Source organism: Tauraco erythrolophus, chromosome 11 (assembly GCF_009769465.1).
Source record: "Tauraco erythrolophus isolate bTauEry1 chromosome 11, bTauEry1.pri, whole genome shotgun sequence".
Lineage (NCBI taxonomy): Eukaryota > Metazoa > Chordata > Aves > Musophagiformes > Musophagidae > Tauraco > Tauraco erythrolophus.
This window is the reverse complement of record NC_141475.1, coordinates 18695613-18722165: the sequence shown is the minus strand read 5'-3', so window position 1 is coordinate 18722165 and position 26553 is coordinate 18695613. Positions and strand designations below refer to the sequence as shown.

General features: G+C 43.2%; 1 protein-coding gene across 1 annotated transcript in view; it reads right to left on the bottom strand.

Moving 5' to 3' along the window:
- ARMC9 (armadillo repeat containing 9) overlaps nucleotides 1-18689 on the bottom strand; it is a 67111-nt gene extending 48422 nt beyond the window's left edge. The window contains exons 1-9 of the mRNA XM_086618039.1: nucleotides 18656-18689; nucleotides 18212-18299; nucleotides 16358-16483; nucleotides 15613-15783; nucleotides 14440-14595; nucleotides 11894-11986; nucleotides 10570-10594; nucleotides 4828-4985; nucleotides 2805-2903 (exon numbers count right to left, since the gene is read on the bottom strand). Of these exons, the coding sequence (XP_086474165.1) occupies nucleotides 2805-2903; nucleotides 4828-4985; nucleotides 10570-10594; nucleotides 11894-11986; nucleotides 14440-14595; nucleotides 15613-15783; nucleotides 16358-16483; nucleotides 18212-18262 (879 nt within the window). The 5' untranslated portion in view covers nucleotides 18263-18299; nucleotides 18656-18689. The remainder of the gene's footprint in view (nucleotides 1-2804; nucleotides 2904-4827; nucleotides 4986-10569; nucleotides 10595-11893; nucleotides 11987-14439; nucleotides 14596-15612; nucleotides 15784-16357; nucleotides 16484-18211; nucleotides 18300-18655) is intronic.
- Nucleotides 18690-26553: the final 7864 nt, after the last annotated feature.

Below are 26553 nucleotides of genomic sequence, written 5' to 3'. Positions count from 1 at the left end.
ACTATAAATCTCACTGTCAAGGAGTGACCTAAACCAGTTGAGAAATCCTTGATCTAAACAATCTCATTGCTATAGCTGTCCTGGTCCTTCACTAGAGAACTTTTCTGGTACAGCAACTACCTCAAATAATATAGGTAAAGGAGCCATAAAGTCACACAGAAATAGTTATGCTAGTAAAGCCTAGTATAAAAATAGATACAATTGTGCCAGCACAAACCAGCTTTACTCAGCTTAACCTGGCTAATTTGGGACAGAAGGGAGGCGAAAATTGACTTCCAGGAGGGAAAAATCCACCACCACCAAATCCTCTTTCTCTGACCTATGTACATAGTTGGAGACTGTGCTAAAGTGGCCATAGTGCTGTAAGCACAAATGCAAAGGCGCTTCCGGAGTAGAAATGCTTTTAGAGACAACTTTAGAGAAGCAAGAGTAAATAAACACGATGCATAAGATTCACAACAATCATTTCACAGATGAGCATCTTTTGGTAGGAAGAAACAGAGGAAGTATGGCTGCAAGAGGTTTTGAGCGGTCACCTCACCTATCCTGGAGGAGCAGCCAAGCATCATCCGTTCCTGGTAAAGGGTAACTGTTTGTCTGCCTTTTCTTAAAACCTTTAGTGACAGAGATTCTGGCTGAAATACTGTGCTTACACACTGCTGCTTTCCTACTTCAGTGATCACGTACTGTTCTTAAAACTCTAAAAAATCTTTTTTTTCATAGAGAAGGAAACAGATGCCTATATCTAAAGGCTAAATCGTACAAGGACAGATGTTTATGCTCAACTAGCATATGTGATGGGGTAAAGAAAGACATATGCAGTCTAGCAATAATCTACCCAGCTTTTACCGGTGAAGACACAGCTTCAGCCACTTCTGCCCTCTCTGCAGAGTGGACAAAGAGACAAATCAGCACCTTGCATAAAGATGACACTTTTCCCTCTGTCCTCTTCCCAAAAAGGTTCAGGAGATCAGAGGATCAACTTATGATAGAAAGAAAAAAAATAACAAAAGTGAAACTCTGGGCAAATAGAGCACCTTGAAAGCACAAGAGAAAAAGAGAAGCCTTGATGCAAGCAGAGAGCAGGAACAGACAGAAGAGGGCATTGGCTGTACAGAGTGGATGATCACAGTACTGGGAAGGGGAGCTGGGAGACACACACAACCCCAACATGAGATGGCAAAAATGTGGAAGACTACTGGGGTACATAAAGAATTATCTCGGAAAGCCCCTGGTGGGGAAAGAGGGAAGATCCCTGAAAATTGTTGGTTAGAAGAAATATGGGGGGGTTACATTATGGGGTGGGAGATGGCATAACCATGCACCATAGACATGGTGTAAATCTGAGGACAGAGGAGTTACAGACATCCCCTAATATTGAGGTAGCAGATAAACACAGATCCTGGTTCCTTCCTGAAAACCTGGGACCTGCAACCTGCAAAGCTGCTGAGTGCACCTCCCAAATACATGGCAAGTCAGAGAAAGGAGTTCTGACCATTAACAGGGAAGTGAGGGCATTAAACAGCTCGAAGAGCGATGAGGAATAATATTTATCTCTGAAAATATTAGCACATAGAAAAGGGAACATTTTTATTATCTCCTCATCTTTCTGTAGCATATTTTCAAGAGGAACAAAATGTACCCATAGCGTCATTGTTATTAAAAACCTTGGCTAGAATAAGGAGCAAGAATCTTATTTTCTTCTGCTTTTCCTTTAACACTTCACAAAGCTCTCCTACTACAAAGCTAAGCATACATGAATGTCTGCCATGGCAAAAACAATAAGCACGGTTCATGACTTTGGCTTGTCTTTGTAAAGTAGGGCTCACAGTATTTTAATATTTAAATGTTTTAATGCAGTTTTAATGTTAATGCTTATTTGAAAAATTTGAACAAGCTAAGTATTAAAAAAGGTTGTACGACTGAACAGCTCCTATGCTATCATTAAATCATTTAAAATTTCACACCCCCAGGCACAGTTTCACAGACACTAGAAACTATCCTAAGTTGGTTCTGCTGCTAAAAAAATTAAAAAAAAGCTCCTTCTCCATTTAGGCAGAAGAGGTGGAGCACAACCTTAATGGGCACAAGCAGCTAGGGATACTGCAGCCATCTGAAGAGCAACAAGAGGCTGGTGAAGTGGGAAGGAAAAAGCCCTAGACATCCCCAGCTGTTTATCAATAAGATGAAAGGTCCTCAGATATGGGGTTAAGGCCCATCATGTAAACCAACAAGGTGGCTTAGGTATTATCATCTAACTGCCCATCTATCAACTAGCTCTTACAAAAAAGGGAAGTCCTTCCTTTCCCCCCTCTTTTCCCCATTTATTCTCATGATCCTGTCTGATGCTTCTCCTTTAGCTGGCTACGCCAGGTCACTCCAGGGTTATAGGAGCATCACGGAGAGCAGAAAGGATCACAGCACGTGCCCAGAGTTGAGTAACACCATCCCTGCTTTGTAGCTAAATTAAATTAGCTAAGATGTGCCATCAAACCACACTGAGGACATTAGTTTTAGGGTTTGTTTGGGGTTTTTTAAACATTCAGTTAGCATTTTAACACACACAGAGCTTACTGTTATCATAACAACAGAATTAATCATACATACACAGCTATGACTGTGTAATCGTGTCATTTCACCAGCATTTGAGATCAACAAAACCTTACGTATTGCCATATTCTTATACAAGCTTGGACACATTACATTTCGTCTTTACCATCTCACATTTGCTGTTCAATATACAGCTTAAGTGATATTGTCTTTTGAGATAGTTACTCTAAAAAAATCCAAATATTAATACTCACAGTTCCAGGCCTTGTGAAGTCAATACTATGTACTACACTTTGTCTCATCTGATTGCTAAACAAGCGAACACAAACACTTTGAAGATACTCTGGTGTGATCTAAAAATTAGGAAACATAAAGAGAGAATAGGATTATATAAAACTTACACTTTCTACCAGACAAGTGTTTCTACACTGAAGGTTTTGTTTTGGTGTTGTGTTTTTTTGTTGTTGTTGTTTTTTTTTTATTAAGAGGGCAACAAATCACACCCCTGAGACTCATTAATGCGAGCACAAGGTATATAGGTATACACTGCACCTGTTCAGAAATCAAGAAAACTGTAATCTCTCTTCATCTGGGAATAGTTATGCTATTCACAAGACTAAAGCTAAATGCTTTCAAAGAGTCTAGAAGAAAAACAGAATTTGTCACATTATTTGCATATAGATTTTCCTCAGTCAAAAGGTAAGTTGTCCAACAGCAAGTTGGAAGTAGTTTTGTGCTTCAGACTTAGACAACAATATGCTGATGTGTTGTGTAGTTAAAAAGCAGAATTTACACAACTGTCTTGTACAGCAGAGAGAATAACCATGAATTGCAAAGGATAGCAACTTTGTGTTTCAATGCAAAACATCTCGGTGGGTTTAGTTTTTTTGTTTAGGGAAATCTACACCACCATAGAACTGCTTAGTTTCAGAACAGATATTAGCTTCCCCACAACAGAGGTCAGAGGACTGAGACTGTGGAAACGGGAATGGGAACACTTCTGATATTCTCAGACTTACAGCAAGACAACAAAACCCTTCAAATTCAGAATGCTGTAACTTCAACATGATTTTATTCAGTATCCAGCCACATTTTGGATTCAGGAAGGACAGAAACCAAGATTCATAACGAAAGAGCACCCTCAGCTGGACGCACTTGGGAAGGATCCAACGACTGCCCAGCACAAGGCTTACAAAGGACATTAAACAACCATCCTCAAAAAAAGATAACCAGTGCTGGTTCCTCCACCACAGAAGATGATATCACCTTAGAGAGCACTGAAGTGTGAAACGGGAGGCAGCAAATGAACGACTACGCATTTCTTACTGTTATTGAACCTCAAGCGAGCAGATACCTTTCCTCATGTGCTGCAAAGCAAAATCCACACCTACAGGCGAGTTCTTCCCTGCAGTAATGATGTGAGCAGACAGTGATTCTAGATGCAGAGTAACAAACTACAAGATGTTCATGCTGATGACAGGAGGAAGGAACATACTGGCTTTTCAGCAGGCAGCACAGAAACTCCTGGGTCGTTCTCCCTGCTAACAATTCACAGCTCCTTTAAAAGCATCTAGAGGACACTAACATGTGCCATAAGAATAATCTTCAGGTATTACAGAAGTTATAGTACAGAGGCAGAGTCGCAGAGAAGAGAGCACAAAAGATGAAGCATGAAATCATCTTTCTATAAAAAATACCCATAAGAAATTTGTACCTTCTCCAGTCACGTGTGGCCAGTTTCACACAGTGAATAACTCATTCACTCCTACCCCAGTTCCTTTTATCAATTAAATTAACAAGTTCAGGTTTAGCAGAACAGAGGGCAAAGTTTTTAACCGACAAAATTTTGAATAAGATTTTTTTCCACCACAGGTAACTTAAAACAGACCTGGGACCAGTTTTAAATAGACAACAACCTCTGACAGGCTGGATTGCTGTCAGTAATCACAGAAACGCCCTCTAATCACTGCTGATGTCAAAGCTCAAACAGGGACTCTCACGAGAGATCTGAGATGTCTTGTGAGATGGTGATAGTTTCTTCAAGATTTCCAAGCCAGCACAATTCAACCCATCTTCTGCACTACCTTTATCCTAGTACACAGGGGCAACGGAAGAATCTCTCATCCAAAGTGCTGTGTTTCATTAGGAAAGAGACACAGTACTTATAGAAAGTATACAAACTTCACAACTACGAAGCTTATTTCACATTTTAGTGGCATTCTCTCTCCATTTTCTGGAGGGTAGGGGAAGCAAACGTACATCTGAGTCATCTCTTACCATCTTGCCATTGACTGTGGCCTCCAAGGAATCCACCAGCTCTGCAGTGACTCCAATGAGATTATGGTAGTCCACCTGCATTTTGTTAAATCGTTTCAGGTAGGTCATGTTCCTGTGCTCAGATTCCACTAACTGTTGATGAAGACGTTGCAACATTTCTGTCAAGAGAATAACAAAAAAGAAATAACATCACCTTTTCAACCGATCTGACAGAAGAACCCACAAGTATTTTTACTGCTCTGAAGGGAAAACTTCAACTGCTTCTGTGGAATTACTCTTATCCAAGGGGGGGAATTTCACTGCAAGGGTAATTCCACACTACTAGTGTGATTTCATTTCATCACAACAGCTACAAGTATTTATTTTGCCTTAATTGCCCAAAGAACCAATTGCTTCACAGTTACAGCAGCAAGACAACAATTAGACAGTAAACATCACTGAATACGTTTGTGAAGAGGATACTGTTTTAAAGGTCTGTTAATACAAGTAATTCCATGCTATCAGAAACAAAACGAGGCTCTGGGCATGGAACTGAAGAATATATGACAAAATGGAGGTCAGACTCGGTTAACTGAACTTGCTACCTGCAGATGAGATTTGTGTGCTATCATCTTCTACATTCACTAAAGAAACTGTGGGTAAAAAACATTACCACGCTGAGCAACTGGAAAGGTCAAGCTGCCACTTCAAAGATAAAACAACAAAACAGGAAAACAAATATCCAGAAATTCATTTCAGTGTTTGTTAGATTACACTGTGAGGCTGAGTGTTTTCTCCAGTTAATTTATAGAAATAGACCACTGATACTCAGGTTGTGTAGTGCTTTGCTTATTCTAAAGTAAATACTAAGTCTACTTTCTTTTCAGGAAAAGGGTACAATTCACAGAAAAAAACCCAACCCAACATTCAAGTTATCCAGTTCCCCACCTGCTATTGAAATATTCACTGAATTCTTCAAAGTTGCAGGGAATTCTCTACTTTGTTCTCTACTTCAACACAAAATTTTTCACTCAGGCATGAACATCTGCTGTCCCATGGCAGCTGGCATAGGGGTGGTAATCTTCAGCAGAGAGAAAAATGGGGAGTGGGAGTGCTGTATTAGCACCATGGTTTATCTGGTAAAGCCTTCACAAGTCGTCTTCTACAACGGCAATCTAGATACATTGCAGGTAGCAACGTATTAATCACGCGCAAATATCGGCCACACAACTTCCGACAAACCGCTTCAAAAAGCAATAAACGTGGACATAAGAGATGCAAAACTGCCAGAGAAATGCTATTCAAATAGAACTGTTCATAAAGCTTTCATTATAAATGAAAAAGATTGAAGTCATTAGATAGCTCTACAAATTCAGGTGTTGGAAATCGCTTTAAAAACTTGTCACATCCTATGGATTTTTAGGGTTTCTGAAATAGGTCGCTTTTATTCCATTTATATGAAAAGCAGTAGATGGCAGAACACCTTTTTTTTACTTTCGGAAAATTTAGCAAAATGATCTTTTTAATGGGATCTTTTAGAGAAAAAGTGCATTACTAGACTTTAGCTATAAACTGACAGTCTTAAAGCACGGAATACAGAGAAGGTACATTTTTTTAATTGTAAACTTTAGCTATAAACTGACAGTCTTAAAGCACGGAATACAGAGAAGGTACATTTTTTTAATTGTAATCTGTACTTTTTCCAAAAGCTACGAGTTAAGTAAAAAAAAAGGACAGTTTACTTTCACAGTCTCCTCCCCTCTAAGAAGGCTGCTTTCTGAGAACCATTCATGAATCGCAGCATTCTGCACCTGCAGGATTTGTGACTGACAAGTGCAAATCAAGCCACTCTTCTGATATTTTTCTCCTACTTTCTAGGAGGGAGGCAAAACGAGTGTAAAATAACAGACAAAGCTGTGACAAGCCACAGATCTTGTTCAAATTCAGCAAAATGCACTTGAAAAAAACTACAACACTAGAACAGCTCCCAGTAACATTAAGTAATATTGCTGAGCGTGCCAAACTTTACAATTCTGTAAGCTGTTAAAACCGTCTCAACTGCAATCAAAATTCATCAACTTAAAAATCAGAGGAGTTAAGACAGCTTCCCAAGCTAACCCAAATTATTCTTCCTTGATAATAATCATTCCACTTCAATGTTATTTTTATTTCACAGCCTTCACTGCTAAACTGCTACCGCAGCTTTAATATGACACAGCTCCAAAACAAGAATATTTGTCTGAAGTAATAAAGATTCTGAGAGCAACCATTGCGCAAAGCCAGCCACTCTTCAGAACTCTATTCCTTTGCCTAGACGACCAAGTTGGAATACGTTTTTATTTAACTGTGATACAACACATTTGATTCAGAATTTCCCAGTGGATATATCTAGAGCGTGACTTTCACTCAGAGGAAAGTTGGAAGCACCAAGTCATGAAACATAAACCTACTCATAATCTTCTTGCATTTCACAGCTTAGTGAGGAAAATTTCCAGTGATGAAAATTTGTTTTCTAACTACAGTCATCAGGAAAAACTACATAACAAAACTCAATGCAGCTCGTGAAAGCTAGTCTTGGCCATTAAGAAACAGGGTCGAATTTACCCCTTGCCTATTAAATCCAGGGATTACCAATTATAAACACTGGTATTTACTGATAAAAGGGAGTCAAGGAGAGGAATTGCAAAGTCTTGACATATCTTGCATTTTTTATATCACTATCTGCTCAGACACAAGTAATTTTTCTAAAAAAGGAAAAGTATCCCATGAAAGTTTCTCTTACTGAAAAAGCAGGAAGCTTTCATCATTGACATTAGCTGACCCAAGTACGTCTGGCTGTTGGAAGAGCTGGACCTGCGCTGCGCCATTTCCCCCTTGCTTTCCTGCCATATCCGCATAATCAATAACAGCATTTTATGCAGACAAATCAGGGAGCTATCAGTCCAGGTAAAAATTAACATTTAGTTGTTTGTTTAAAATGTTAAATCATTGCCATGCAAGTCAGGATTGAGGAACAGCAAAGAGAGTCTTTCAGAGGCAATTCACATTTATGTTACCTTGCAGCAGTGACCAAACTGCACCTGTAACAGGAATCAGGGAGTAACACAACACACTTGGCTTCTCCCTTTCCCTCACCCAGACACAACTCCCAACACTGACAAACGCTTTCTACACGATAAGTTTCTAGAGAGGAGGGGGAAAAGGTCTGGACCTAATACATACCAGAACTATTATTCATATGTGGAGGAAAAGAGGGGAAAATAAAGGACAGAGGACTAACCTCCTTGTTTAGGAAGATACAGCGTACAGTAAAGCTTCATTTGACTCTGACAAACGAAGATGCTGGCATTAGGCATCATCTGAACTACTGCATGTTTCTACCAGTATTCTTGCCTGCTCTCTCATGTATGAAATTGTCAAGTCTTTAATATTTTGACTCCAGTTCCTACGGGCATCCGAGGAGTTACACATACGTACATAATTCCATAATAGGCATTTCTCTCTAAATGAGAGATTTGTCATAACAGATAACGACCACTTAACCTACACCTCAAACACGCTTCCTGAACTTGTGCTTGCTTTCTCTGGCTCTCTAATCTCAGCCCGCCCTCACATACTTTGCTAGAAGTACTGACTTTGGCCAGGTTGAGTTCCTGCATACTGTGCAGCAGAGCTCCCAGCAGAGGAGTTGCAAGACCCAAGAGCTGCTGTCAGACACCAGGGCTCCTTAGGTGACAGCAAATCCTTCCTCTTAGGAGAGGCAGTAGTGGCCTTGTCTCCTTGCTTACCTCATTTCCATAAAAATTACTATCCATATTCTAAACTGACATCTTTCCACATTAATAGTCGTTCAGACTATAGCAAATCTTGACAGACAGGTACATCACACTTCATCTTCTCTTGTGGAGCAGCCTGACACAATTCTCTCACTCTCCCTTTCCCCGAAACGGTGGAAGAATGGCTGTGAACTCAGCCACTCACTGAAGGGGACAGCAGCTGAACACACTTCCAAATACTTCATTCCCTCCGTTCCTCTTAGCACAGAGGACACAGAGAAGGTCTGAAGCTCTCTGTGCAAGATGCCAACCATTCTGCAATTCTTCTCTTTCCATGCAAACTGAAAACATGGGAGAGCTGTAAGTTAAGCACAACTGCCACACAGATGGCTTCGAAAGTCATACAGGTATTAAAGTGTTTTAGCAAACGGGTAAAGAGCCAGAGACTGTAGTAGGTTATTCAGGAAAGGTAAACACACTAAACTCTCCAGGACACCCTCAAGAGCATGTGCATCACCCCACCCAAACTTGAAGTGCTTCAGTATGACAGACTAATGACTGGAAACTATTTACAAAAAGCTGTTTTCAGGACTCTGCCATCCTGCTTCTTCATTTATGTGTTGCCTAACTTTCTTCGTGTTTCTCCTTCACTGATAAAGTAAATATTCTCCAACCGTGAGTGTGTACTGTGGATTCCATGTGATCTGAGCAGCATAGTGCAAAAATAACCTCTCAGAACCAAAATTTTCATATGAGACAGGCCTCAAGTAACCTTTATGAAAAATCCAAACTGACTCAACCTCCAAGGCACATAACAGTTCTACAAATTAAGGCTGACCTGTTCAATACCATGACAGTCCCTGTACTTGTACAAAGCACAGAAGCTGTCCTAATTAGGCCCAAAATAATTCAGCTCCAATCATATAGTTACTTCTTTTTAATCAGATCATGAAATTATTGCCTTCAGGAAAGTCCATCACAAGGAAAAAGAGTAACTTCTGGAAAATAAGAATCCACAAAGATCTTTGTTATTCAATGCAATTCTAATGCAACACAAAACAAAAAAGAAAATACCAGGAACTTACACTGGGAGATGAACCTAACTTTCTCCTTAATTCAATCTATAAATAATAAATCCTAAATGTAACATTACAGATTAAAATAACTCAAGAGGAAAAGTCATTTTAGGAACCCAGTTGGGCTCATACAAATCCTTACCAATAAACTCAAAACAGAAAGTCAAGTGAAAAAAAGAACGCAAGGGAGTTGAGAACCTAAGTTCTATTTATTGAACTGATTTTTAAAAAGCACATATTTCAAGCGCCATCAGCATCTAACAGTATTTAGTGCTGAAATTATCATTTTTTGAGGGACCTCAAGTCACCCACACACTCAACTGCTTATGAACAGCTTACCCAAAACCACAACACATCAGAAAGTCACACTTATATTAACACGTTCTTATTCGGGAGACACCAGTATGCACTATTTTAAGAGTTTAAACAGGATGAGTGAATAGGAACAAGAAATCAACTTTGTCTGAAATCATTAGACACTCTTCAGAATAACTGAATGAGATTTGAAACATGGAAGATGCAGATAGGCATGAGCAGGTATTTTCCCATATCTGGGAAATCTGGAAATCCCATATCTGGGAATCTGAGGAAATTTCCATCATAACTAAAAAAGGAGAGTTAGTATGCACTTTGCACAGAGTTGTCCACTTGTTTTTACAATATTTCAGGGCAGAATAGACTTAAAATACAAATCCTACTACTAGGCCCCCTCCCATTTCTAGCACATGCCTATGCTCAACCCTACTGGCCTCAAGCAGTCTGGCAATAACTATCACCAAGACAAGGGTCTGGATTTCAAAGGGCTTTTTGCCATGCATCACTAGCTTTCCCTATCATCGCAGGCATACTTTCCACTACTAGCACAGCCCCTAAATATCTTACAGAATATCCTTGCCGATCTCAGCACTTACCTTTGTTGTACTGTCCATTCTCCTTCTGTTGTACGAGGAGCAGTTCAGGAAAATGTGCATCCTTACAGTGTTTGTTCCAGAGACACAGAATGGGAAATTCAAACAAACGGCAAACCCAACCAAGCCAAGCATTCCTGTGGTCCCAGGCAACAGCCATTGCCTGGTGCTTCACAGGAGAGCAAGAATAAATGAATCAATAATAAATACATAAAAATCTTGTTAAGTGCACAATGTACAATGTTGCATGGAGACTGAAGACTTTTTGCTGACCTTTAAAGATACCAGATCTGGCTCTGAAGTATAAGATACAATAACTCCAGTCTAAACACTAATAATAATAGTGTTTACAATAACTCCAGTATTAACACCAAAACCAAAAGTCAAATTGTTGATTTTACATAAAATCAACATACAAATATGCAAGTGTTTTAGAGCAAGTGATGTTTTATACCTAAGAAACATTCAGGGCTCAATTATGACCCAGTCCCTTACTTCATAAAAAGGAATAAGCAGAGAAAATTTTCTTCAACTGTTCTATGGCTGACTCTCACACAAACATCTGTAACATGGGAGTGAAAGCAGTCTTTTGATCACTGCTCTGCATCCTGGCAAATGGGCAGGAATGGAACAGAAGGAATATCATTTCCAGCTCATCATTCAATACCACCATGGCAACACGCTGCTTTAAAATAAAGTAAGATATAGCAGGAAAAGGACTTCCAATTTCCCCTGTTTAAAAAAAAGAAAAAAATGAAAAAAAAAAGCGAGAAACAAAGACTCCAGTTCAGTTCTCTCTACCTTGCCTTTAACTGTACTGACCAAAACTGGAGAAGATAATCTGTCACATAGTAGTTTGCAAACTAGGCCTGACAACACAGCTTAAACATTACTGTTAGAAAAACAATACAGCCTGAAGCACAAGCCACTTAGTAGAAAAATAATTTCTGGAATCCTTAAAAACCCTGGAAAACTTTCAGCTAGTCCCTGAAACGGCTAATTGAAAAGATAAACAGCTTTACAAATGCTAAGAAAGAAGTCAGGTCAGGCTGGTGCCTTGGGGTATCCTGTTCTTTATACACAGAAGCAAAGAACGGTCATATGACAAATATGCAGGTTCATAACCATCTATAGATTGTCTTTACACAACTTTTTCAAAAGGTTTTTTTGAATGTAGAATATAAACAATGTTTCCTATCATAAAAACACTGAACTGCAATGTTAATGGAATTCTGCCATAAATGTGAGTAGCACACTCTTCCAATAAATTACACTGCCTCTTTATGATAATTCTAATTACCTTAAAAACGTTTTCTCAAAAGGATACAAATAAAGTGAGAAGACGGGGAGTCTGTCTGGCTTTCAGAGTTAGAAACAGGAACTTTTCCAATCTTGTCCTTAAATCCAATGTCCAAGAATCCTTGAAAAGAAAAACAAATTATGACAGTTGTTCACCAAATATGTACACTCCACTGAAAGTACTGTTTGGATCACAGCAACCTTCCACTAGTAAACAAGGCAGCCAGTATTGCATGGAAAAGACTTTCCCTTCACTGTTTCTGAAGTGAATGTGTTTGCTATCTACCCATAAAAGCGTACAGAAGCTAAAAGAGAGTTCAGTATTATTCCTAGACAAGAGTTCTAAACACACGACACAGCGTCATTTCAAGTGTAAAACTATCATATAGTGTTGGTGCCTCATACGTACATGCAACAACTGCCCCTAAATTAGAAGCACCTTTAAAATACAAGCCACTTCAGAAAAAGATTAAAAAATTAATATGAATTTTAAGTTTACCAAATAGTACAAAATGAATAATTTTCTATCGCGCAGTTCTCAGAAAGTAATCACTGCAGTCATCTTTCACTCCTAACAAGATCTGGGAGCTGCAAATTTTGTCAATAAATACTGCAAGCGTTATGACAGGACATCAGCGATCAGGGTACATTTCTAAAATGAGGATTTGGAGAGAAACAGCTCACATACGAAACACAGACCAAGACATCAGCCACTAATTGAAATGCTGTCTTCCACCTGACACAGTGTCTCATAAGCACAAGAGAATAATAGTTAGGAAAAAAGCCAAACTACCTCTAAGAATTCAATGAATACTCATTTCTTCTATTTCAAACCTTCAGTTAAGCTACTTTCTGCTTGACGAAAAGCTAGCCTACAGATGAAAAAGCAGAATCTTGCAACAAGTAGCAGGAGCTTCCTAAATTTACTGCTGTATATGTATCTGTATATGTAAATGCTGCAAGCTGTTCTCGCAGCGAGGATTTGCCCTTATTTCAACGCACTGGAGAGTGTATAGAATTTACTTGCTGCCTTTACCAATTCAGTATCCAGACAGTGGTGAACCACAGTATGCTGTGTATTACCAAAGGAATCACGTCTCCTGCAGAGAGGAGTGTGTATTATTTTTCAAGACATATTACACAAACAGACAGGAACGCCAGCTATATAAAGCATCAGACGCCTGAGAAAAAAATAAATGCCATAAGAACACTGCTTAGTAGACTAGTGACTCACTGCTGTTCTTTCTCAAATGTGAAACAATCTGTTTTTCAACAGTAACATGGAAAGAGCTGTACAATTCCCACAAGAAAATATGAGTGACTGCGGACTAAAAGCTTGGACACTGGGTTACTATGAATAAACCTGAGGATTTTGTCTTAGATAAGGCATTAAAAAAAAAAAAAAAAAAGAAAAAGCAGATGCTAATTAAAAGAGAGTAGTCACATCCCACCTCTGAGGTCAACCAGTATATCTCATTATTTATAGCTAGTCCCAAAGGAAAATGGCAGTATATGCCTTTTTTTGGTGTTAAACTGGAGCTCCTCATCAGCTGGTACATTCAAAGTCAGCCCTAGGGCAAGTATCACTTAAGCTTTTATTTGATATCAAAAAGCACGTGGCAGCAATGCAGGCTGAAGATATCTCCTCCCACCACAAGTGCCCACAGCTCCTTAGATAAGCCAGCACAACTGTCCACGTGGTAAGATGGTGAAGCATTTCAAGCACATAACCCTGTAAAATATTCATTTTACAAATTTGCGTACACGTGTGTGCACGTGGGAGCTGTACACACACACTCACAGGCAATAAAGCCCATCAAATCATCACGTTGAAAGTGCACCTGCAAACCAGATCTGGTTTGAAGTTCAAGCAAACTTCTACGCTCTCTTCTCACTTTGCATGCGCAAGCCTAGGAACTGAACTTGGAAGCAGCCATTCAAAGGCAAAGGCTAAAACATATTTAACACAAAAATTAACTAGGAAAAATGCCTGTGGCAAGTCTCACCAAACCACTAAGCACAGCTACACTCTTCCAACGGTTTTTTTTAGGTGGTGGGGAAGAGTCTCAGAACATAGACAACAACGACTCATTTTCTCTTACAGGAGGATTACTTACAAACTTGACTTTCTCGTTTCCCCATTAAACGAAACTGCTTCAGTCTCCTCATGCCTAGCTATCATGTTTTAAATTCGGCTGTACATACACAGGTAGTGGGGCTGGGCAACAACCTCAAAGCAAGTAAGTAGACTTGTACTACTACATGGTGATTCCCAGAAGCATGTATATTCCATGTTTGTGTGGAAAAGGAAGGAGAGGTAGCAATTCTTATTTATGGACACAAAGCTGGCATACCATTTAGAACTAAAGCCAACATAAAATACATTTAAGATGGTACTCAGTTACTGTTAGCACTCTCACAACCCTTCCTCCATCAAATACATGTTCTTTTATGATTGTACAGTTTCTGTCAAAGGAAAAAATAAAAGCCATTACCAAACTAAACACCATTCAGTATCTATCACCTCATGAGAAAAAACATCACAAATACTGTCTCTGCAAAATAGATACTTGCCTGGAAAAGTTCTTTAAATGAAGGATGTACCATGGGGTTCGGGACAAAAGGCAAAGCATAGAAAGGAAGAAACTCTGTAGTCTGGCTCAGTGCAGCTCCTTTTGTTTCCAGGTATGCCTTAAAATGAGAAATCCTTTCCTCAAGTTCAGCTTTGTCCTAGGAAATAAAGCAGCATATTTATTTAGAAAACTACCACTCTGAATGCACTCTAAAGCTGACAAATATAAGCAGAGACTCAAATACATTAATATCAAGTTTGAAATCTCAGAACATTTGTTATCTAAAAAGCAACATTTATTTAACTAGAGAGCATTATATCTAGTTTTCATCATTTAAAATGAAAATTTAAACCAACGTTGTTATTTGTGTTGTCCAGACCCAAAAAAAGAAGAAAATGACAATTGCTTTTGGAATCTAAATTATTCCTGCCCACTTCAGGCTACATTTCGAAAGCAGCGTGCCATTTCCACGCTCAAGGCAGAGAGGAAACACCTACTTTAGACACGCTTTATTTCAGTGATAAATACAGAACCATAAAATCCACTCACAGAGCACCAGGAAGGGACACTGCTACATGGAAGAGACCAAAAGCTCCTTAAGCAGCTGGAAAACACACCAAAGGCATCCAAATATTCCTGTAGCAGCTGACAAGTGTAAGGCAGAAGCTATTTAGCCCTGGCTGATCTGGCTGACTCCAGGATACTTAAACGTCTCTGCATCATAAAAGTCCCATGTAACAGAGACGTTATTTTACAGCAGCTTGGAATGACAGTTTTCAATACGATACATTGAGCTGGTCAAGATTCAGCTTTCCCATTTTATCAGAAAGGTTTATATTTCAACATACGACTTCAGTCCAAACTGGAAACACAATAAGTGTTTTAAGAATCTTCTCAGGACTACAATTAGAGGTGTGAAAGTACCAGCATGCTGGTATTTTCCAAGTTAAAATACTTCAGGAGCTCCAAGATAAGGACACCTCCAAATTCCATCTCTGTACTTCACAATACAAGGGGTCTGGTTCAACTAAAATGCAGACTGCGGCCCAAAAACTGGATACGTATTCTGGGAATTCTTTTTGCTAAACATCCCATCCTCATCCACACTAAAGACGTATAAAGGAAGTCAAACGAACAAAAGCAATTTGAAGTTTGGACTGAGAACTAAACTCACAGGCTTCCCCATAGACTGTTTTAAGAGGTAAGTGGCAAAGTGTACGTGAAGATAGAACTCCAGCTTCTGAGCAACTGGTTCATTGTCCTGGACTGAAGACGAAATATGCTCCTCCCAGAGTTGGAAGAAAACTTTCTGCTCACCATTTTCAAATGCTGTAAGCAGATCTTTCTGCAAAGGGGAAAAGTATTCAGTTAAAAACCAAACACAGAAGAGCCACAATTTTTCCAACAGTAGGTTAGTGAATGAAGAATTCAAGTGTCATCTGAAGACTCTGAATTAAAATTTTTCCCCAAGATCTCTCACCATTCAACAACCACATAAATATTCTTTCTCCAGCTATCTTCAACATCTTTGATAGTCTGAATCAACCTTCAATACAAGTAGTAAGCCCAGATTTTCAAGCATGTTGATCTGGGGACCCACCTTTACCATAAGAGAAAAATAAATGCCTACAGTGAAAATCAGTCTTACCAAAGCAGGGCAAGTCAAAAATCTAAAATTACATGAACCAAAACTACTGTCTCCCGTTCAAAAGGACTGGAGTTCTGAAAAAAAAAACAAACAACAAACCCCAAACTTGAAGGTTCCTGCACTGAAAGAAGGCTTCTAGCAGACTTCTAAAAACAATCAAGAACCTGTTCAGACAGTTCAGGTAATCTCACGGCTGTAATAATTCGCAGGGTGGTTAGTGGCCTTTACCTGGTTTTAGTATTACTAGAAGTAACTGCAAATGATGCATTACCTGAACAGGCAAAGCTTTTGAATCTCTTGAGGAAACACCTGCTGGTTTAGGTAGTGGCTTCCCTTTTATTTTACATTCCTTTGTAAATACTTTCAGTGTTTCTTCAAATTCAGCAAAATCCAAATACTAAAAGACAAAAACATACAGGAATAATATTTTTTTTAATTATTAATGCTTCAATGAGTGACCCATGAACTGCCAAAGTCCTTTAAAGTTTCTCAGTAGTAAGGTCCATATATGTTAAAGACTGCATAGCAACAAACCAAGAACTGGCACCTCATGTGGTAGGAAAATACTGTCTTTCAATTAAATTTCCTCCCGCATCCTAGAGAATAGTACTGACAACCAAGCACATCCTCTCTGAAAGAATGATGCCCCTCAATTTGGCCAGTAATTTCATTCAACCAAAGAAGAAAAAGAACTAAAATCCATTAATGCGATTCCTTTGATGATGAAACAAGTAACTTCCTTGCAAATAATGTTATCAGAGGGCAAAATTCTTAGGTGTGACTCTCATCTCCACAGCAGCAGACAGACAGCTTGAATTCTAAGCCAGGTCACTCATCTGAAGCTGTGCAAGCCAAATTAATGACCAACTAATCAAGCACTATTCTTCTGAGAAAGAGATGAACAGCCCTGCCTCTTCCTCGCACAACGTACAGTCACTATATTACACACAACTTTCCCCTCGTCCCCCCATCTCAGAAGTCTTAGCTATTGGTTGCTGAGGCAAGATACCACATTTCATTTTGCAAACTTGATCTGGATTCCCAACATTGCCATAGAGAACAAGAATCATTTACTTTCTTCACTGTTAACATAAACAGCAGTATAGTAATGATTAAGTACTTAAACTTCTTTTTGTGGATCTCAAAACAAATCTAAAAAGATTTAAATTGCGTACGGTTTTGCCATTCGGTAGACTCTTTAAACAGGCAGTATCTGTCCAGGCGTTTAACAGACAGCCTGGTGAAGGCTGGGCACAGTGACAGCTGACTGCTGCTCCTGATCACCCCTCCGCAGCATCAGCATCTGTGGAACCCTGCAATAGGTTGGGTCACACGAGCACACAAGGCAGCGGGGTCAGGCTGTTGGTTTGGTGTGCACTTAGGGCCCTAAACTAGTCTACCAACACAGTGTTGATCAAAGGCATGAGGCCGTAACAAGCAGCAGAGATCACAGTTTGTATTCTCGTTCTAAATCATAAATATCCCATTTTAGCCAATTATCCAGAAGCTGGAAGCACAGACTACCAGAGAGGCACCCACTCTTGAAAGTTTGTCTCTCACTGTCTTTTTCACAGGACTGTCTCACACTTCAGAATATATTCCGATTATCCCTTACAGGCAACACGAGTAGAGGAGTGCCAAGCTGGAAAATCTTGATTCGGCATTAAACCATGGAGATCAGTGGTCTCAGGACTTCAGCCTGGAGTTCATAAGCTCTAGAGTTTTTCCATGCCTCTGCGATTATATACACATATGGAACGAGGTAGCAGCTAAGCAATGTTTTAAAGGTCTCACCATTATCTCAGGCTGGACCTGAGCCCCAAAGCTGTCTGTGGATCTAATGAACTTAACTGTTTCTTTAATGAAATCTTCATTTGCAATGAACAATGGATAATTCCAGATTGATTTGATGTTGACTCCTAGTGGTTAATGGACATTGAGTCCTTTGAATCTGCATAGCATGATAGGAGTCAATATGGCTTCAGGGTGCAGCAAACACTTGGCCAGGTAAATAACTCCACAATGCAGACCACAGTTACAATGCCTGGCTCTGAACACAAGCCTCATGACATTTTGCCTTGCTCATTTCAACAGAATAAAAAGAAAAACAAGACAAAAAACTAACCTCTCTCACTAGTCCGAGTAGCTCGGCTTCATAAGCCAGAACGTCGCCCATTGCTAAGCGTTATTGTTACATCTCATCGTCGATAAACCTAGAAAATGGTAAAGAAGGGAGGCGTCAGCAGACGGCACAGCGTTCACGCAGCCCGTTAGCCATCTCGGCTCCAAACGCACCGCACGAGGCAGGTATCCGCTTCCCCGCTCCCTGTAAGGCACCTCCACAGAAGTGCCGAAGCCGCCCCCCGCCGACTCGAACCGACCCGCCGCTCTCGCCAGGCCGCGGGGTGGTCACACCGGCGCCTCACACAGCCGCCCCCTACACGGGCCGGGGCGCTGCCGCTGCCTCCTCAGGGCCGGAAGCAGCGGCCATCACCGCTCCCGCGCCAGCTGGTGGGGAGAGAAGCGAGCGGACCCCGAGAGCCACCGGAGCCGCCGCGCCGCGGCCTACCTGCCCCGCGCCGCCGCCTCCTGTCGCCTTGGCAACCGCGGCCTCGCGCCACGCCCCCTCCCGTTCAGCCAATCCCAGAGCGGGAAGGGCGCGTCACGTGACGGACGGGCGCGAGGGCAGCGCCGCCTGGAGCGCGGCGGGGCGGCCGCGGCTGCCCGCCGGGTGCGGGGAGGATTCGCCCCCGCAGCCGGGGCGAGGGACGCCGAGACCAGCCCCGTGGCCCGTGTGGATCCTGCAGGCACACGTCCAACATGCCGTTACCCCGTGGAAGCCTGACGAAAACGAGCAGGAGGGCTGGGCGAACCTCTCAGTGAGGCTTTGTCCCATTTTTGGTTCACTATGGTCTTAATGAACCCATTAACACCCAGTTTTCTAGCAAGTATTTGCTAGAGGCAGCAAAACCACGTTGTATCGCCAGCGATGTCCTGCCCAGAATTTCGGTCTTACCCTGAGTGGCTTTGTTTTCCCACCATGAACAGCTAAGCAGACCCACTCCGCACATCCCACAACCAGACACAGCACAGCATCGTCTTTCTTCCTTTAAAAGGCTCTTCAAGTGGGCAGCCAAAACTGAAAGCAAAGATTAGCATCTGCCCTCAACACACGGATTTGGACACTTAATAACCTCACAAAATCCAAAAGCTAATCTCACCAGCCAGCTCAGAGGCACTGCTCTCCACTGAGACCATTTCCCAGTCAAACCTTAACTTTCCAACACCAGCGTGGGTGAATGCGGTTCAGCACACAGCCTTCCCTTGGCTCGTGATCTAAGGGTGGTGTTCTCCTTATGCAATTAAAAAAATATATTTAAGGAATGGCAAAAAAAAAAAAAAAAAGAAAAAAGAAATCACCCTTGAACATTCTTGCCAGACCTAAAATAATCAGCTTGATAGGTGAAATGTTTGGAAAGAGAGAGGTAATAGGAAGTAGAGTTATGACAGATGGTCAGCAGGCACAAGCACTCCATCCATAACCAGTGGGAGTTATTTCACCACTGCTCCATGGTCAGCCAGCAGTGCGTTGGTATTTGCAAGTAAAATACAGAGGCAGACTGCTGCTCTTTGGAAAAGGAAAGGAAGATGTCAAATCTCTCTTGAAGGGCAGAAGCATCCTCGATAAATCTATGTCCGCTCACACACCTTACAGCTTCAAATTATGGTTGTCCCAGTAAGGGACAGAACAATGGTTTGAGCCAGGGTTGTACCAGATTGCCCAGTTTTTGCTTACTTGTGTTTCGTGTGATGGATGAAAAGCTGCCAGGAACGGGTGACTTCATCCACTGCCTCTGTGTGTGCCAGAGGCCCTTGAAAACTTCTCATTCTCCAACTCCATGTGCTTGGGAGACATCAGTTAAAGAAATCCTGCTAGGAAAGGAGCTTCTCCAGGAAGCTCCTGGAAGTTTCCTTCTCCAGGAAGGAAATGAGGAGAAACTCCACCAGTTTTCTTCAGGTTCCATCCTTCCCCCAGAGCTCCCAGCAAGCACATAACAACAGGGGAGGACAAAGGGACAGAAGAGCAGATTCCTGAAACCCCAGTGAGGACCTCACTGCTCTCAGCGCATCACAGAGAAGTCTGCAAGGGCACTGCTGTTGGCATCACGGTGCCCTGCCATGTGTTGTTCAAAGATGATACAAGCCCGGGACAGAGTTGGTAGTGTGGTGTGGTAGCTGTCAGTGTGTCCCGCTGCAAGCCAGAAGGACCCAGGTGGAGGAGGCTGGCTGCTTGTCCAGGGTTACAAGCAGAAAGGGAATGCTGGCTGAATGTAGGCAGAAGAGCCCCAGGGCGAATTATCTAGCAACGCTAAAATCAGGCATGAGGTTTCCTGGCAAAGAAATTGGTCACGACCATGGGCAACATGCTCTGGAAGGGAAGATGAGTATCCTACATCTTGTGCAATGCCTGAGTTTGCCGTCTTCCCTTGAGCAAGTGCATTGCTATAGCAAACAAACATCAGCTTCACTCACAGGAACATCCTTTTCTGCTCAAGATACTCTCCACTTTGCCATATCCCAGTATTCATTTGTGTTGAGAATTCCAGCTGGTGCAAAAACATCTGGACAATGGCAAAACCGTGGCAGCTCAAAGGACTGCTACACTTCCAGGGTTTGCTGCTGCATCGTTGCTCAAAGACAGAGATAGGCAGTGCCTCTTCTATTTATTTTAAAAAGCAGACATTGTGAGCTGCGGAGAAATTTTTGTAGCCCTGTGGCTTCTTGGAGGATGTTGACAGCCTGGAGTTTGGATCAAAGATATTCCTAGGAAACACATTGTAAGTCTTAGAAAGCACTCAGCAATGCCTAGGAAAGAAGCCTGCTATTCCTAGAAAGCAATGGGGAATTGCTAGGAAGTGCTCTGCAATCCCCAGAAAACACCTTAGCATCTGAAAATTCCTAGAAACCACAAGGAAAGGCCTAGAAAATGCTAGAAGTAAAGCATGTAAAAGCCAGCTGAAATTCCTAGGAAGCACATCAAGCTGTTTAGAAAGCACTCTGGAATTCCAGTCTGTAATTCCTACAAAGTTCTCTGCAGTTTCTAGAAAGAACAAGGATATTCCTGAAAGCACAAAGAAATTCCCAGAAAGTAAGGGGAAATCCCTAGAGTCCAATGAGAATTCCTAGAAAGTTGTGGGAATTTCCTAGAAAGCCCACTGAAAACCCACAGAAAGCCCATCGAAATTTCTGGAAAGCACACGAACACTTTCAGAGAGCAGCAGGGAGTTCCCAGGAAGCGCGTTCGTTCGACTGTGTTCTCACTGCTCGCCAGGCGCGGGACAATTCGCGTTCAAACTAGGTTTGCAGTCACTGCCTGCGCTGTTAACTGGTCAGGTAGGCACGTGATTGAGCTGGTAACTGGAATTTCTGGGTTTGGTGATTTGGACACCAGGTACCAGAGTTTTATGTATATAAACAAGCATAATGTTTATATACATGAAACTTCTACACTTAGTAACACAGGTAGTAGATATACTCTGCATATACATAGAGTTTTCATACACAGAGCTTTCCTCTTTCTGCTGCGTACAGAGATCTCACCATAGCGAACCTTAAACGTTAACGTCGAGTTTTACCATGCTAGAGCCTATCAGGCATGTAGTCCATCCTCAGGGGGAGGAAGGACTTGGTCCCTCTGCCATTTGTAGCCTGCTCACCACAGCTGTGTGTGCAGCCTTCTGGGCTCCTTCTTTCTCCAGCTGTGAACTCGTCCTCCTGTTTGTCACCCCTCCCTCTAACTCTTAGACAGTGGTCCTAAGGTTTTGGAGCAGACCAGCTGCAGCTGCCCTCCTTTTTTTTCAAGGCAGCTGTGCTATCCTCTGTGTTCCCTCTCTCTTGCCTTGCTTTGGTGATGATCTGGCACTGCCCATGGGGAAAGAAAGGGATTTATGCTGATTGTCCCCTTTTTCTGTCTTCAGGATGATGTGCATCCAGCTGGCTTTCTCCTCTGAGCAGCCAAACAGGACTCACATCATGCCTTGGGCAGGATGGTGGGAAGGGCTGTGTGGGATCTGCACTTTGCTTGATTGTACTTTTTCCTTCTTTTTCTCCTCCTGTTTTTGCAGAAGTCCCCTTCCCGCAGGCAGGCAAGGTTGCTGTGCACACGCTGCCTTGCACAGGCTTTGCCACGCTCCTAAGGTGCTGTGGCAGAGATACCTTTTCAGGGAGGTGCTGCCCAAAGGTGAACACCCACCACTGGCCGGCACCTGGGATAAGGTCAGAAAGATGCAAAGCTTGTGCCTCAAATCAGAAAAGCAGGACTCCGCTGCCTTGTATGTCCGAGGGAGGACATTAGTCATTGCCTGGGGCATCAACCCAGCTCCATAGTTTAGGGGTTTTTTGGGGCAAATGTCACTGCCACCTTTACCAGGGGCTAAGCATTCCTGCGGCTGGGCCAGTGACTCTGCCCACTGCAGGTCCCAGACTGGACTGTAACCTGTTGATTGATTGAAAAACAGAAGTCTGCTCTCTGTGCTCAAGTGGAAGATTTTGCAGGAAATGTCTTCTTGCAGTAGCCTTTCCAAGTAGTTGCATTAAAAATAAAAGCAAGCAGGCAAGAGGGGAATATATTTCAAAGCTTAAACATCCTGTCATTTTTTAAGTCAAACTTCAGCTTTTAGTTGCCAAAAAAGATTTTGGTTTGGATTTTCAATAAATACTTTGAAGGATCATTTAGGCAATAAATAAATAAGAAGTCATTAGAGTTTTTAGTTGATGGCACATTATTGTTGGTTGGGTTTGGAGCACGCACTGGCTCCTACTGGGACTGGCTGGCAGGCAGAAGGATTTGCTTGGACCAACGTCCTGCGCTCAGGCAAGGCACTTGCCCAGCAGCTCAGACACTGCTCACATACCGAGTTACACAGCGGTGCTTCGCCAGTGCCCTCTGCAAGGAAAACTGAGGCAATGGAATTGCAAAACCTCTCTGCTGTCCCCAGCATCAGGCTGTCACAAAGCTGCTCTGTCTCCCTTGGATGGGGCTTGTTTAGCTGCTGCCGAGCCTCAAGTTTCACCTCGCCCCACGTCCTCCCAGAAGGACGTGGTCTGCCCTGTGCCAGGCTATTTATATGCAGACCCTTCTTCAGTAATTTCCTGTTACCAAAGTTGCTGACCAGGAGAGGCACAACATAGACTTCAATTTTGTGCCACGGGATGCAGTGAGGAGGCAACAGTGTGAACTCAACTTTCCTTGAGATCCAGAAGCCTCTTGGCTTCTGCTCAGTGCAGAGTGGGAAGGGAGGAGGGACTGGCTGGTGGGTCCCCAAAAAACTCGTTTCAGTTCCATTGCAAAATGGTGGAGGCGCCCAGACACCTCGCAGCCCTGTGCAGAAGGAGCCAAAGCTTTCTTCCCCGAGCAGGACTTTGCAGATGAGGACAGGAGCATCCAGGGCTCAACCTATTGCCCTGCAATGTCAGCCCCCCACTTCCCTCAAGTGTCTACCTGGAGAGGAGACGCTGCTCTGCAAAACCTTCTTGTCGCTGCCACCACCAAAAGCCAAAAAAGCCAAAAGCTGGCCAAAGCCCAGCCCAGGCTGGAGGAAGGAGGCAGTTCTCCAGTGCTTTCTCTGCTCCTCCGTCCCAATAGATCAGCCCATGGTGCCTTTCCAGCCATGGCAGAAATCATCCTTCAGAGATCCCTACAGGGACAGAGCTGACAGCCAGGAGAGACCAGCTGCCTTTGTGGGGCTGGAGGTGCCTCTGTAGAGGATGACAGCAGTTCAGTGTCCTGGGCCTGAAGGAATCTCCTGCTGGGCTTTCTGGCACGTGTTCATTTAAGACATGGATCATTAAGCCCCCAACCAAGGCAAACACCAATGCATGAGAGGACTTGGCTTGCAGTAACAGCAAGGTTTTCCAGCCAAAAATGGCAGGGGGCGGACAGGAGAGAAGAGCTAGAGATACTCCATTAAAAAAATATAATATGGAGGAAATAGTCAGGGAAACTGGGTGCACAAAACAGCAGGACAGAGAGATTCATCATCAGGAGAAACAACCCCAGTCCCAGCGACAGCCCCAGGGAGCCTCACAGCTTCCATTGCATGGGCACAGCTTTGATGCTGCCACCAACACAGACCAATGGCAATCTGTCCCACCTCACTGACACAGACTGATGGCCACCTACCTGATCACTTGGGGACAAATTTCAAAACCCCTGGGCCCGCAAGAGGAGCAAGGAGCAGGTTTCATCCATGAACGAGCCCGTGAGCTCTGCTGTCCAATGTAGATGTTTCCAGCAAATTATTTTCAGCTGCTTCTTGTTCATCCTTGAACCCCAGATTTCATGCTTAAGCTAAAAATAAAAAAGAACTCTGTGTGTAGTTAAAGTAAACAGAGAATTTGCCCAGCCCTTCAGGAGCTATCTCAGCTTCTCCTCTGGGAAGACATGGTAAAACAAAAAGTTAATCCATCTTGGTTCCCATTGACATGGAATGGAGAAAAACAATTGAATTGGAGAGCCAGCCTAAAGCTGAGAACAAAGACACTGCATCAATATTTCAGGTCTTTTCCCTTCAATCTGAAGGGGAAAAAATTGCTCCATGCTTCATCTCTTGCAGGTTATCTTTGGAGGAACAAAGTCCCCATAATTTCTGCTGACAATTAACCTCGCCTGTGCAGCAATTCTTCTCTGGGTCACCAGAGCAGCTATTTATACCCGTGGCCAGGGATACTGTTGCCACCAAATGATTACCCTTCCCCTCGGCCAAACCCTGAGCCAGTCTTGCACCAAGGTAGCAGGCAGCAAGCCCTGGGGTGCCCCCCATGCACCCTGCCCTGCTCGCCAGGACCTCCTTCACCTGGACCCTGACAGTATGGGCCCTCCACTGTCCATTTTCTGCACGTGCTTTGTGAACACAAAGAAAAAAATAGATTTATGTGTTGCTTAAACACACACATGCACATAGGTGTTGGGCAGCAGGGTCTGTCAGATGAAGCCCATGGGACTGGGACATCCATCTAGGGCTCGTGATTTCCAGTACCTCTAATTAGCTGATGTCCAAAGGACCTGGGCAGAAATAGGATTTGCTTCGAGTCACCTCTCTGCAATATGTGGGTAACGCCAATTCCCCCATGTGCTGGAAGAGAGACCGACGGCTCACCCGAGTACCTGCACAGTGCTTATTCTGAGCAAAAAGCAGAACTTTACTTGTGCAGCCACTGCCAGGAACTGGAGTATAGACCTCAAAACAAAACTCTGGACCAAGACTGCTGCCAGCTGGGCTATTTGCCCACACAGAGCAGGATTTGAGAGGCCAAGTCAAGTGAGTCCTGAGCTGGAGCCCAAGCAGCAGGGGCTGGGGCAGCTTCTGCCAAGGCACAGAGCATGGGTCAGTCCAATTCCAACAGTGCTGGAGAAACACACTGAATCAGGTCTGCCAGAACCAGTTCTCTTCACTGAGGGAGCAAAGAGCCTTGCTCCCACATGAAGCCACCCCAGGGAAAGATGAGCACCCTAGGTGAAGGTCTTCAGACTAAACCCATCAGAGGTGGCAAACAACACCACAAGCTTCGCACGGTCCTGCGATGTCCATGTTCCTCATCTCCCCCATCCTGCCACTGCCACAGAATTAAGGTGTGCCTGGAGCTGGGCTGGAAACCCAACCCGTCACCAACGCTGAGAGCAGCGGGCAGAGGAAGAGCCTGGGGCAGGCTGGGGTCTGGCAGGGGCAAGGGTGGGGGATGCTTCAGCCTCCAGGATGCAGGGAGATAAATGGCCAACGTCATGGTCACTATCAGTAGCACCCAACCTTCATGTTGAATGACAAGGAGGAAGAGCTTCGCCTGGCCCTGGAAGGAAAGGGAGAGATAGGGAGGGCGGCACCGCTCTAATGGGGAGAGGTGGGAGTATGAGTTCTGCTGAGTGCCCGCCGCTCTCGGCCTCCTCCTTGAAGACCCCTTGCCCTGCGAGCATTGCCTCCAACATCTCCGTCCCCTCTTCTGTCCCCAGCACGGTGCCAAGCAGGGCGCTTGTACTTGAGTTAATGACTGGAAAGGGGAGACTGAGGACATGCCCAGGGCCTCCTGGAGGGACGCTGGGACCTGTCAGTAGGAGCATGCTTTTGAAGTGATATATTTCTCACCAGGGTTAAGGGGAGTGAGGCCCATTAGTCAGGAGGGACAGAAACATGCTTCCTGCCACCTCAGCCTCTCTCTCTGGCAAACCCGGGAGCATTAGGTCCAATTAGCCCCTGGCAAACACCCCAGGGGTGGGTCCCTCCGCAGCATCCCCAGGCGAGCAACACTTCCTCAGAAATCAGTGCTAATGAGTCACTGTGGCTAAATGACATGACTTAAAGCAGCAGCGAAGGCTCCTGAGCTCCCGTCGTACCTTCTCCAAACTGAAGATCAAAAAGCCAGCGGTGGCCTCAGTGCCCCAAACACAGCACTGAGATGGTCCTGCAGTGACTG